Genomic DNA, 12972 nt, shown 5'->3' with positions numbered 1-12972 from the left:
TGTAGTGTATCTACACTTGGTATCTAGGTAATGTCTGGATAACAGGGTAATGTGGGCCTTATAAAATAAGTTTGGAAGTGTTCTCTCCTGTTCTGTTTATTGGAAGAGTTTGAGAATCTTTCATATTAATTCTTCCTTAAATGTTTGGTAGAATTCAGCAGTGAAGCCACCTGGTCCTGGACTTTTGTTCATTGGGAGGTTTGAGAGTCTTTTTATACTTTAGATATAAAAGCAGATTCCAAGTATCCCACTATATTTTGGGGAAATTGTCTTAGGGATTCCCAGAGTATTTAGTGAAAATTCTGATTACCACTAATCTATAGAGAAGGTAAAATGGATCCCATAGTTACAAGTGATACTTTGTTTCATGTGTATGTCTGTTTCTTCCATGACTTAGAACTCTAAAAATGTATATGGAAACTGAATTAATGTTTACAATTACGGTTTATAGTTGTTAAGATGTTCTACATCTTAAAATGCCTATTTTGATATAGAATGACTGTTAAAATGTGAAGATGGAAGATGGTAATTTATATTAGGTGTATTTTACCACAATACCAAAAATTAAGGTGGTGTGAAGATGGTTCACAAAAAGGGAAAAAAACAGATATAGAGCATATATCATAATACCCCACACATAGCAAGCAGTAATACATAGCAGCTGCTGTTACAATCCCAAGAAGCTAAATGCCCTCCTCAAGGTCATACAGCCAGTCTGTGGCAGAATCCAGCCCAGAATCTGGGTCTTTTGATCCTGAGTCTCTTAAACTATTACCATGCCAATCTGACCACTAGGCACAAGGCATGAGTCCTTTGTCCAGGCAGTGAATTTTCTGAATCTTTATATAGACCATTCTTTCCTTCAGTCTTTGTTTTGTATCTAAAGAATTAAATGTGAATACCACTTCTAAAGGCAATACAAATATTTTGAAAGTCCTTCAAAATCTTTTTTTTTTTTCGCCTTTTCAGAGTCCAGATGTCATTCAGAATTTGAAAATACCACCCATTCTGTCTTCAGGTCAGCTAAGTTTTACTTTCATCATCCAGTGCACCTACCAAGTGATCAAGATTTTTGCCATGAATCCTTAGGAAGAAGAGTTTTCATGAGGCATTCTTGGAAAGATTCCTTTCAGCATCATCCAGACAAACAAAGAGAACACACTTGTCTTCCTTCCTCTTATCAAAATGTGGCAAAGACAAAGTCAGATTATACCACAATAGAGAGCCTCAGTATCAATGTAAACTTGGAAAACAAAGAAGTACAGCATACTACTAAAAGTCAGGCTAGAGATTTTCCAAAATATGACAAACAAGTTAATGACCTAAAAAGGGATCATAAGGCCACCCCAGAGTTAACAACTCAGCACACTGTGAGTTTAAATGAACTCTGGAACAGGTATCAGGAGCGACAGAGGCAACAGAAACCTCCTGAGTTCAGTGCCAAGAAGGAACTTTCCTTGGTGGAGCGACTTGATCGTTTGGCTAAACTTCTTCAGCGTCCCATCACACATTCTCTCCAGCCCTCAGAAAGTACACAGGATGATAGCAAGGGGGAACAAGATGTTAAGGAATGGAGTGGTAGACGGCAACAGCAGAACAACAAGCTTCAGAAAAAGAAACGGTATAAAAGCCTGGAGAAATGCCATAAAAACACAGGCGATCTTAAAAAAAACAAGGTTCTTTCTACTCATCAAGCTAGGAGGTCCAATCAGATTAAAATTGAACAGATTAAATTTGATAAATATATTCTGAGAAAACAGCCAGGTTTTCATTATATAAATAACACTTCTTCAGATTCTAGACACTCAGAGGAGAGTGAGCTGCTCACAGATACTGCCACCAACATCCTTTCCACCACCACTTCTGTGGAATCAGATATATTGACCCAAACAGATAAGGAAGTGACTCTGCATGAGAGGAGCAGCTCTATTTCCACCATTGATACTGCCCGACTGATCCATGCTTTTGGCCATGAAAGAGTTTGTTTGTCACCCAGGCGAATTAAACTAGACAGCAGCATCACCGACCATCAGAGGAGACACCTTGAGAAGCGGAGCGAGAAAAACAAGAAACCATTGAATACAGGTTACCCCCAAATTACTTCAGAGCACACCAGAAGGAAACACGTCCAGGTACATGGCTACAAATTCCATCTGGCAATGTGACTGCATTTTTCATGGACTTTTTAGTTAAACTTTGCCCACAGGGGAAAAAAAGCCAGTTGCCCTTTCCTCATTATAACATTTCTTACCAGCTGGAAAAGAGTGAGAAAGTGTAGTACATTACTGTTTCAGTTGTCATTCTTTTCATCAACACTCATTTACGAATTACCCTTTGGATGAAAGGCTTTGCTGCTAAATGCTTCAAAATCTGCAAAGTCTATACCTTTGGTACAGGGGAGCTTCAAGTTTAGAATGACCTCCATTCTGAACAATATTGCCTGTTTTTTTTGCCTTTTGGTTTTTGTTTATTCATTCCTCCCTGTCTTTTAAGAAATTTTGAGGTGCTTTTAAGCACACACACACACACACACACAGAGACACATACATATATAAGTAATATGATATGATTGTTTTTTAAGTAAATGAAGAATTGGAATGATGGAAAATTAGACTGAAGCCAGGGAGGGGTGAGCTACAACATGATTTGAAAAATAAATACATGAAGAATTAAGAGTGACGGGAAGGCAAGTTGATACCTTGTGGATATGGTTGCTAAAAATGAGCCACAAATTTTGCTTTATGTTTTCTAGCAATTAGTGTTGCTGGAATTTTGTGATCACTTACGTAACTCTAATATAAAAGCAAGCGAAATTTTCAAAAGCATTACAGATATTTCTGGTACTAAGACTTCTTAAATTTCTCTCGTCTGTCCTCATAAAGAAGGCGTTGCGGTGTAACAAAATCCTCAATGGCGTCCTTAGAGTACATTCTCAGTAACAACAATCATATAAGGCTAATAGGGCCTTAGTTTAGGGAATTCCATAAAGGCAGATTTCAAGGGGTCAGTAAATGCAGACCATTACTTTAACCCAAGATAAAATTGATTTGGAGAGGTGCTCTCCAAATAGGGATACTTGCAAAATGGTTCATTGGAGTATGAACCTTTTAAAATTTATATTTTTGTGTATGTTTTACAGTGTATGAGTATAGCAATAATATATAATTTATAAATAAATATCTACTTTAGTAGTTTGTACTCAAAAATATTTTATCAGTGGGACCCCATGATCAAAACAATTTGGAGACCACTAGTTTAGCTGAAAGAAGGCACAAAACATTCAGACATTTAACCATAAATATTATTTCTCAATTGAGTTTTTGGTAGGTATTAAATGACAGTAATTACACATATAAATAGTACAATAAGACTCTTTTTTAAAGTAAGCCAAAAATTGGGACAGACACAGATTGAGGCTTTTTGTTCCATAGAGGAGGTAGGGGGAAAGGATGCAGATAGAGGGTTTTTTGGTGTGTGTACTAAAATACATATACGTAACAAAGTTTACAGTTTTATCATTTTAAAGTATGCAGTTCAGTGGCACTGAGTATATTCAGTGTTTTACAACTATCACCACTATCTAGTTCCAGTGCTTTTTCATCACCCTAGTGGAAACCTCATACCCATTAAGCAGTTACTCTCTATTCCCCCTTCCTACCAGCCCCTGTCAATCACTAATCTACTTTTTGCCTCTGTGACCTTGCCTATTCTGGTTATTTCATTTAATTGGAATCATATCATATGTGGCCTTTGTGTCAGTCTTCTTTGACTCTAGAATAATCTTTCTGAGATTTATCCATGTCCTAACATCTGTCAGTACTTCATTGCTTTTTATGGCTGAATAATATTATATGTTTAGACATATTTTATTTATCTGTTCATCCATTCGTGGACATTTAGGTTGTTTCTACCTTTTGGCTATTGTGAATAGACCTGATGTGAACATTTGTGTACAAGTTTTTATTTGAACACCTACATACAGTTCTTTTGGGTATACACTTAAGAGTTGAAAATGCTGGGTCATTTGGTAATTTTATTTTAAGCTTATTTAGGAACCGTCAAACTGTTTTTCACAGTGGCCACACCATTTTACATTCCCAGCAACAATTTCTAAGGGTTCCAATTTCTCCACATTCACCAACACTCTTTATTTACTTTTTTAAATTTTTTTGCCACCCCAGTAGGTACAAAGTGGTATCTCATACTCATTGTCATTTTGATTGTGGTTTGTTTTGCCTTTCCCTTTGCATAATGACTAATGATGTTAAGTATCTTTTTATGTGTGTGTTGGCCATTTTTAAAATTTAGTTAATTAGTTAATTAATTAATTTTTTGCTGCATTTGGTCTTCGTTGCTGTGCATAGGTTTTCTCTAGTTGTGGCGAGCGGGGGCTACTCTTCGTTGTGGCATGTGGGCTTCTCATTGCGGTGGCATGTCTTGTTGCAGAGCACGGGCCCTAGGTGCATGGGCTTCAGTAGTTGTGGCTTGCTGGCTCAGTAGTTGTGGCTCATGGGCTCTAGAGCGCAGGCTCAGTAGTGTGGCGCCTGGGCTTAGTTGCTCCGTGGCATGTGGGATCTTCCTGGACCAGGGCTTGAACCCTGTGTTGTCAGGTGGATTCTTAACCACTGCGCCACCAGGGAAGTCCCTGCCCACTTTTTAATTAAGTTGTTTGGCCTTTTTGTTTTTGAGTTGTAAGAGTTCTTTATATATTCTGGATTGTGGAATCTTATCAGATGTGTAATTTGCAAATATTTGCTTCCACTCTCTGGGTTGTGTTTTCACTCACTTACTACTGTTTTGTGAAGCACAGCAGTTTACTTTCAATGAAGCCCCAGTGTACCTATTTTTTCTTTTGTTGCTTGTGCTTTTGTTGTCATATTTAAGAAACCATTGCCAAATCCAAAGTCATGAAGATTTGTCCAAATATTTTCTTTCAAGAATTTTATACTTTTAGTTCTTTCATTTGCATCTTGGATGTATATTGAATTAATTTATTTATATGGTATGAGGTAGGGGTCAAACATTCTTTCCACATGGAATTGTCCCAAAATCAGCTGTTGAGACTGTTCTTTGTGCATTGAATGGTCTTGGCACCCTTGTCAAAAATCAGTTGACCATAGATGTGAGGGTGTATTTCTAGGCTCTCAGTTCTGTTCCATTGATCTATGTGCCGATCTATATGCCATTACTGCACTGATCTGGTTACTGGAGCTTTGTAGTAATTTTTAAATTGAGAAGTATGAGTCTTCCAACTTTGTTCTTTTTAAAGACTGTTTTGGCCAATCAGGGCCCTTGTGTCTCCATATGAATTTTAGGATCAGCTTTTTTTCATTTCTGCTGAAAAGGTTGTTGGGAATTTTATATTAATTGCATTTAATATGTAGCTTGCTTTGGGGTGTATTGCCATCTTAACAACATTGTCTGTCTTCCAGCCGATGAACACAGGATGTTTTTCAATTTATTTAGGTCTTTAATTTCTTCCAGTAAGGTCTGGTAGTTGCCAACGTACAAGTGTTATACCTTCTTGTCTAAATTTATTCCTAAGTATTTGATTCTCGTGTTTTCTTTCTTTTTCTATATTATTTTTAATTGTGATAATATATGCATAAAAAATTTATCATCTTAACCATTTTTTCTTTGTAATTCTAGTTTATTTATTTTTCTTCCAGTTTTATTGATTTAATTGACATACAACACTGTTTGTTTGAGTACAGCATAATGATTTGACTTACATACATCAGGAAATGATTATCTCAGTAAGTTTAGTGAACATCTATCATCTCATACAGATACAAAATTAAAGACATAGAAAAAAATATTTTCCTTGTGATGAGAACTCTTAGGATTTACTCTCTTAATCACTTTCTTATATAATATACAGCAGTGTTAGTTTTATTTATCATGTTGTACATTACATCCCCAAGAGTTGTTTACCTTATAACTGGAAGTTTGACTGCCCTCAACCAATTCCCACTCCCTCCCCCCACCCATTGCCTCTGTTAACCACAAATCTGATCTCTTTCTATGAGTTTGTTATTTTGTTTCTGAAGTATAATTAATCTATAACATTATGTTAGTTCCTGTGCACAAAATAGTGATCTGATATTTCTATACATTTCAAACACCACGGTAAGTCTAGTTACGATATGTCACTATGCAAAGATATTACATAGTTATTGACTGTATTCTCCACACTGTACACTTAATACCCGTGACTCATTTATTTTACAACTGGAAGTTTGTACTTCTTAATCTCCCTCACCTATTTCTTTCCTCCCTTCCCCACCTCCCCTCTGACAACCACCTGTTTGTTTTCTATCTATAACTCTGTTTCTGTTTTGTTATGTTTGTTTGTTTTGGTTTTTAGATTTCACTTAGCATAATACCCTCTAGGTCCATCCATGTTGTTGCAAATGGCAAGATTTCATTCTTTTTATGGCTGAGCAATATTCCATTTCATAAATATATACACCACATTTTCTTTATCCATGGGCATTTAGGTTGCTTCCATATCTTGGCTATTGTAAGTAATGCTGCAGTGAACATAGGGGTGTATATATCTTTTCAAATTAGTGTTTTTGTTTTCTTCAGAAAAATACCCATATGTTAATTGTTGGATCATGTGATAGTTCTGTTTTTAATTTTGTGAGGAGCCTCCAAACTGTTTTCCATAGTGGCTGCACCAATTTACATTCCCACCAACAGTGCACGAGTGTTCCCTTTTCTCTTCATCCTTGCCAGTACTTGTTGTATTTTGCTAATAGCCATTCTCACAGGTGTGAGGTGATATCTCATTGTGGTTTTTCTTTTTGTTTTTTGTTTTTTAAATTAATTAATTAATTAATTTATGGCTGTGTTGGGTCTTCGTTTCTGTGCGAGGGCTTTTTCTAGTTGTGGGAAGCGGGGGCCACTCTTCATCATGGTGCACGGGCCTCCCACTATTGCATTCTCTCTTGTTGCGGAGCACAGGCTCCAGACGCACAGGCTCAGTAATTGTGGCCCACGGGCCCAGTTGCTCCGCGGTATGTGGGATCTTCCCAGACCAGGGCTCGAACCCGTGTCCCCTGCATTGGCAGGCAGATTCTCAACCACTGCGCCACCAGGGAAGCCCCTCTCATTGTGGTTTTGATTTTCATTTCCCTGATGATTAGTGATGTTGAGCATCTTTTCATGTGCCTCTTGGCCATCTGTATGTCTTCTTTGCAAAAATGTCTATTCAGATCCTTTGCCCATTTTTTAAAATCAGGTTGTTTGGGTTTTTGATGTTGAGTTGTATGAGTTCTTTGTATATTCTGGGTATTAACCCCTTATCAGATAGATTGCTTGCAGATATCTTCTCCCATTCAGTAGATGATAGTTCACTTCACCTTGGAAAAGCTCTTTAGTTTGATGTAGTCCCATTTGTTTATTTTTGGTTCTGTTTCCCTTGCCTGAGGAGACATATCCAAAAAAAAATTACTAAGATCAGTGTCAAAGAGCTTATTAGTGCCTATGTTTTCTTCAAGAAGTTTTGTCTTTTTTTCTGGTTTTGGTTTCAGTTCTTAACATTTAAGTCTTTAATCCATTTTGAATTTATTTTTGTGCATGGTGTAGTTTAATGGTATTAAATACATTCATATTGTTGTGCAGACATCACTGTCACCCATCTCTAGAACTCTTTTCATCTTGCAAAACTGAATTTCTACACTGACTCAAATAGCAACTCCCCATTCCACCTTATGCTCAAGCCACTAGCAACCACCATTCTGAGAATTTGACTACTCTAGGTACCTCACGTAATTGGAATACAGTATTTGTCTTTAAGTAACAAGTTTATTTCACTTAGTATAATGTCCTCAAGGCTCATCAGTGTTGTACCATCTGACAGGATTGTCTTTTTTTTAAGACTGAATGCACTGTATGTATATACCACATTTTGTTTGTTCATTCATTCATCCATCCGTTAATAGATACTTGTGTTGCTTCCACCTTTAGGCCATTGTGAATAATGCTGCTATGAACATGAGTGTACAAATATCCATTCAAGATCCTGCTTTCAATTTTGGGGGTTACATATCCAGAAGTGGAATGGCTGGATTATATGGTAGTTCTATTTTTAATTATTTGAGGAACCACCCTACTGTTTTCCACAGCAGCTGCCCATTTTACAGTCCCACCAACAGCACACAATGGTTCCACTTTTTCCACATCTTTGTCAACACTTGTTATTTTCTGTTTTTTTTTTATAGTGGCATCCTAGTGTGTATGAAGTGATATGTTTTTGATTTGCATTTCTTTCATGATTATATTGAGCATCTCTTTATATACTTCTTGGCCATTTGTATATCATCTTTGGAGAAATGTCTATTCAAGTACTTTGCCCATTCTTTTTTTTTTTTTTTTTTAATTTATTTATTTATTTTTGGGTGTGTTGGGTCTTTGTTTCTGTGCGAGGGCTTTCTCTAGTTGCGGCGAGCAGGGGCCACTCTTCATCGCGGTACGCGGGCCTCTCACTATCGCGGCCTGTCTTGTTGCGGAGCACAGGCTCCAGACGCGCAGGCTCAGTAGTTGTGGCTCACGGGCCTAGTTGCTCCGCGGCATGTGGGACCTTCCCAGACCAGGGCTCGAACCCATGTCCCCTGCACTGGCAGGCAGATTCTGAACCACTGCGCCACCAGGGAAGCCCACTTTGCCCATTCTTGAATCGTGTTATTTTTTGGTCATTGAGTTGTAGAAGTTCTTTACATATTCTGAGTATTAACGTCTTATCAGATATATCATTTATAAATTTTTCTCCCAATCAGTGGGCTGCCTTCTCACCTTTGTTGATTGTGTCCTTTGATGCCCAGAAATTTTTAATACTGATGTAGTCCCAATTGTCGAGTTTTACTTTTGCTGCCTGTGCTTTTGGTGTCATATCTAAGAAGTCATTACCAAGTCCAGTGCCATGAAGCTTTTCCCCTGTGTGTTCTTCCAAGAATGTTATGGTTTTAGGTCTTTATTCCATTTTGAGCTAATTTTTGTATATGATGTAAGATAAGGCTCCAACTTCATTCTTTTTTTTTCCCCCCCATTTCATTCTTTTTAAGAGCATGTGGATATCCAGTTTTCCCAGCACCATTTGTTAAGGAGACTGCTGTTTTCCTGTTGAATGGTCTTGGCCCCTTGTCAAGGGTCAGAGATCATTTGACCATGTGGCACAAAGGTTTATTTCTGGGCTCTCTGTTCTAGTCCATTGATCTATTTATCTTTATGCCAGTTCCACACTATTATTGTATTACTGTTTCAAAATCAGGAAGTGTGAATCCTCCAACTTTGTTGTTCTTTTTCAAAATTATTTTGGTTCTTCAGGGTTTCTTATCATTTTTAATGATTTCTTACTGTTTTCAATATTTTTTATTGCTATATGATTTTCTTTGAGTTGTTTTTTTGCTAACTTAACAGCCATGTAATTAACAAATATGCTTAAGCCACTGTCTCAATGTATCACCCAGATATGAAATAGTATCTATTGACTCCATTATATGAAAAATTAAGAAACTGGTTGCACTTGCCCTACTTCTCCCCACTCCCCACCTACACACACTTCCCCCAAAATAACAATATTCATTATATTTTGTGAATGTTGTCTCAGTTCATTATGGTAGTATTACTACTGTATTGATTAGCTTTATTTTTAAGAAGTATAACATTTTTCTTCCATGTTATAAGCAAAATCACCATTTTATGTGTTTTTTAAAGAGGGTCAGTATCATGAGTCTTTTCAGTGTAACTGTGAGTTTATTAATTTAAATAATTTTATTGTTTAGCTAGATTTTTCAACAGTTGTTCAGGAGTGAGCATCTCTTCAGTTCTTATAAATTGGAGATTATCATTCTGTAACCTTTGTGTAGGAATAACAATTTGTTTGGGTATAAAACTTTTGAATAATAATCTTTAATTCAAAACTCAGTCAGATTTGCTCCCTGTTTCTGGGTACATACATTTAATATTTCTGTGCCAGAGGCAACCCTAATAGTTTTTCCCTATTTGATCCTGGATTGTTGTTGGGTTTTTAAAATCTAAGTTTTCTTACTTTCCCAGGGTATGTCTCAGTGTTGGTCAATCTCTATTGATTTTTTAAAAATAAAATTTACATACCTTACAATTCATTCTTGTAAAGTATACAATTCCGTGGTTTTTAGTATATTCAGAGGAGGTTATACAACTGTCACCACTAATTCCAGAACTTTTTGTCATACCAAAAAGAAACCCTGTGCCCCTTCACAGTCATTTCCTAGCCTTCAACCATTAATCTACTTTCTGTATCTATGGATTTGCCCACTGGGCACATTTTCTATAAGCAAATCATGCAATGTGTGGCCTTTTGTGTCTGGCTTCTTTTACTTAATATTTTCAAGGTTCATCCATTTTGTAGCAGGAATCAGTACTTGTTGTTTGTTATGAACAGTAACAAACAGTATTTCAAATACATATACAACATGTTTATTCATGAGTTCTTGGACATGTGGATTGTTTTGCTTTTTTGGCCATGATGAAAAATGCTGCTATAAACATTAATGTACAGGTTTTTGTGTGGACATGTTCCTTCAATTTTCTTACTTATATACCTAGGAGTAGAATTGCTGGATCATATGGTAACTGTTTAAGCTTCTGAGTAACTGCCAAAGTGTTTTCCAAAGTGGCTGCACCATTTTATATTCCCACCTGGATCAAATTTCAGTTTGTCTACATCCTGATCAACACTTGTTGTCTGTCTTTTTTTTTTTTTTTTTTTTTTAATTTATTTATTTATTTATTTATTTCTGGCTGTGTTGGGTCCTCGTTTCTGTGCGAGGGCTTTCTCTAGTTGTGGCAAGTGGGGGCCACTCTTCATCGCGGTGCGTGGGCCTCTCATTATCGCAGTTTCTCTTGTTGCGGAGCACAGGCTCCAGACGCTCAGGCTCAGTAATTGTGGCTCACGGGCCCAGTTGAACCCGCGTCCCCTGCATTGGCAGGCAGATTCTCAACCACTGCGCCACCAGGGAAGCCCTGTTGTCTGTCTTTTGATAATAGCTATCTTAATGGGTGTGAAGAGGTATCTCACTTTTTACTGATTTTAATTTGCATTTCGCTAATGACTAAGATGTTGAACATCTTTTCATATGCTTATTGGCCATTTGTTTACCTTTAGAGAAATGTCTATTCCGATCCTTTGCCCATTTTAAAATTGGCTTATTTGTCATTTTATTACTGAATTGTGTTTCTTTGTCTATTCTGAATACAAGTCCCTTATTAGGATATGTTTTGCAAACATGTTCTTTCATTCTGTGCCGTTCTTTTCACTTCTTGATGATTTTATTTGTGGTACAAAAGTTTTAATTTTGACAAAGTACAATTTGTCTGTTTCTTCTTTTGTCACTTGTGCTTTTCATGTCATATCTAAAACTATTGTCTAACCCAAGGTTACAAAATATTGACTCTTTTTTTTCTTCTAAAAGTTTTATAATTTTAGTTCTTACTTTTAGTTCTATGATCATTTTTTAGTTAACTTTTGTATGTGGCGTTGAGGTAGTACAGTTTTATTCTTTTGCCTGTAGATATCCAGTGTCTTAGTACCATTTGTTGCAAAGACTACCCTTTCTTCCATTGAATTGTCTGGGCGCCCTTGGCAAAAATCAATTGATCATAAGAAAAAAAAAAATCAGAAAAAATAAAAATAAACTTAAAAAATGAAAAAAAAGCGATTGATTATAAATGTAAGGGTTTATTCTAGACTATAAACCCTATTTTATTGATCTATATGTCACTCTTTATGCCACTACCACACTGTCTAATTAGTGTGACTCCTCCAACTTTGTTTTTTCTTTTTCAAGATTGTTTTATCTATTCTTAGGTCATAGGAATATTCAGATCAGCTTGTCAATTTCTGCCAAAAAGAAAAAAAAGAAAAGACAACTTGAATCTTGGGTAGGGATTGCATTGAAACTGTAGAAAAATTTAGGGAGTACTGCTGTCATAACGATATTAAATCTTCTAATCCATGAACTGGGGTGTTTTTCCATTTATTTAGGTCATCTTTAGTTTCTTCAACGATGTTTGTGGGTTCCACTTCTTTGTAGTTTGGCACTTCTGTTGTTAAAAGTATCCCTGAGTATTTTATTCTTTTTGATACCATTGTAACTAGTATTGTTTTCTTAAGTTCATTTTGGGAATTTTCCTTGTTGTACAGGAATATTACTGATTTTTGTATTTATTTTGGTTCGTGCAACTTTGCTGAACTTGCTTATAAGTTTGAGTAATTTGTGTTTGTGTGTTCCTTAGTGTTTTCTGTATAAAATATTGTGTCATTTACAAATAGAGATAGTTTTCCTTCTTCTTTCCAATGTCATGTCATTTATCTCTTTTTCTTGCCTAGTTGCCCTTGCTAGAACCTCCAGTACTGTGTTGAATCGAAGTGTTACGAATGAATATCCTTGTCTTGTTCCTGATTTTAAGGAGAAATCTTTCTGGTCATTAAGCATGATGTTAGCTGTGAGGTTTGTTTTTGTTTTTTTTTAAAGATTTATTGATTGATTGATTGATTCCTATGTTGGGTCTTCGTTTCTGTGCTAGGGCTTTCTCTAGTTGCAGCAAGCGGGGGCCACTCTTCATCACGGTGCGCGGGCCTCTCACTATCGTGGCCTCTCTTGTTGCGGAGCACAGGCTCCAGACGCACAGGCTCAGTAGTTGTGCCTCACGGGCCCAGTTGCTCCGCGGCATGTGGGATCTTCCCAGACCAGGGCTCGAACCGGTTTCCTCTGCATTAGCAGGCAGATTCTCAACCACTGCGCCACCAGGGAAGCCCCTGTGAGTTTTTTTATAAATGCCCTTTATCAGGTTGAGGAAGTTCTCTTCTATTCCTGTTTTGTTGAGTGTTTTTATTATGGAAGGTTTTTGGGTTTTGCCATATGCTTTTTCTATGTATAATGAAATGATCCTATGTTTTCTTTATGAAGATGGTGTGTTACGTTG

At 36.7% G+C, this 12972-nt stretch overlaps 1 protein-coding gene across 10 annotated transcripts in view; it reads left to right on the top strand.

Moving 5' to 3' along the window:
* The window catches only part of ALMS1 (ALMS1 centrosome and basal body associated protein), a 232370-nt gene that overhangs the window by 183518 nt on the left and 35880 nt on the right, over positions 1–12972 (top strand). For 9 of the 10 annotated variants that reach the window (XM_059942945.1, XM_059942937.1, XM_059942939.1 and 6 more), the window contains one exon: positions 970–2132. The exons of the other annotated variant lie outside the window; for it this stretch is intronic. In XM_059942945.1, coding sequence (XP_059798928.1) covers positions 970–2132 — 1163 coding nt within the window. The remainder of the gene's footprint in view (positions 1–969; positions 2133–12972) is intronic. 10 annotated transcript variants of the gene reach the window in all.

The sequence above is a fragment of the Balaenoptera ricei genome, chromosome 13 (assembly GCF_028023285.1).
Source record: "Balaenoptera ricei isolate mBalRic1 chromosome 13, mBalRic1.hap2, whole genome shotgun sequence".
Taxonomy (NCBI): Eukaryota; Metazoa; Chordata; class Mammalia; order Artiodactyla; family Balaenopteridae; genus Balaenoptera; species Balaenoptera ricei.
Note: the sequence above shows the minus strand (reverse complement) of the source record. Positions and strands in the feature narration are given on the sequence as shown.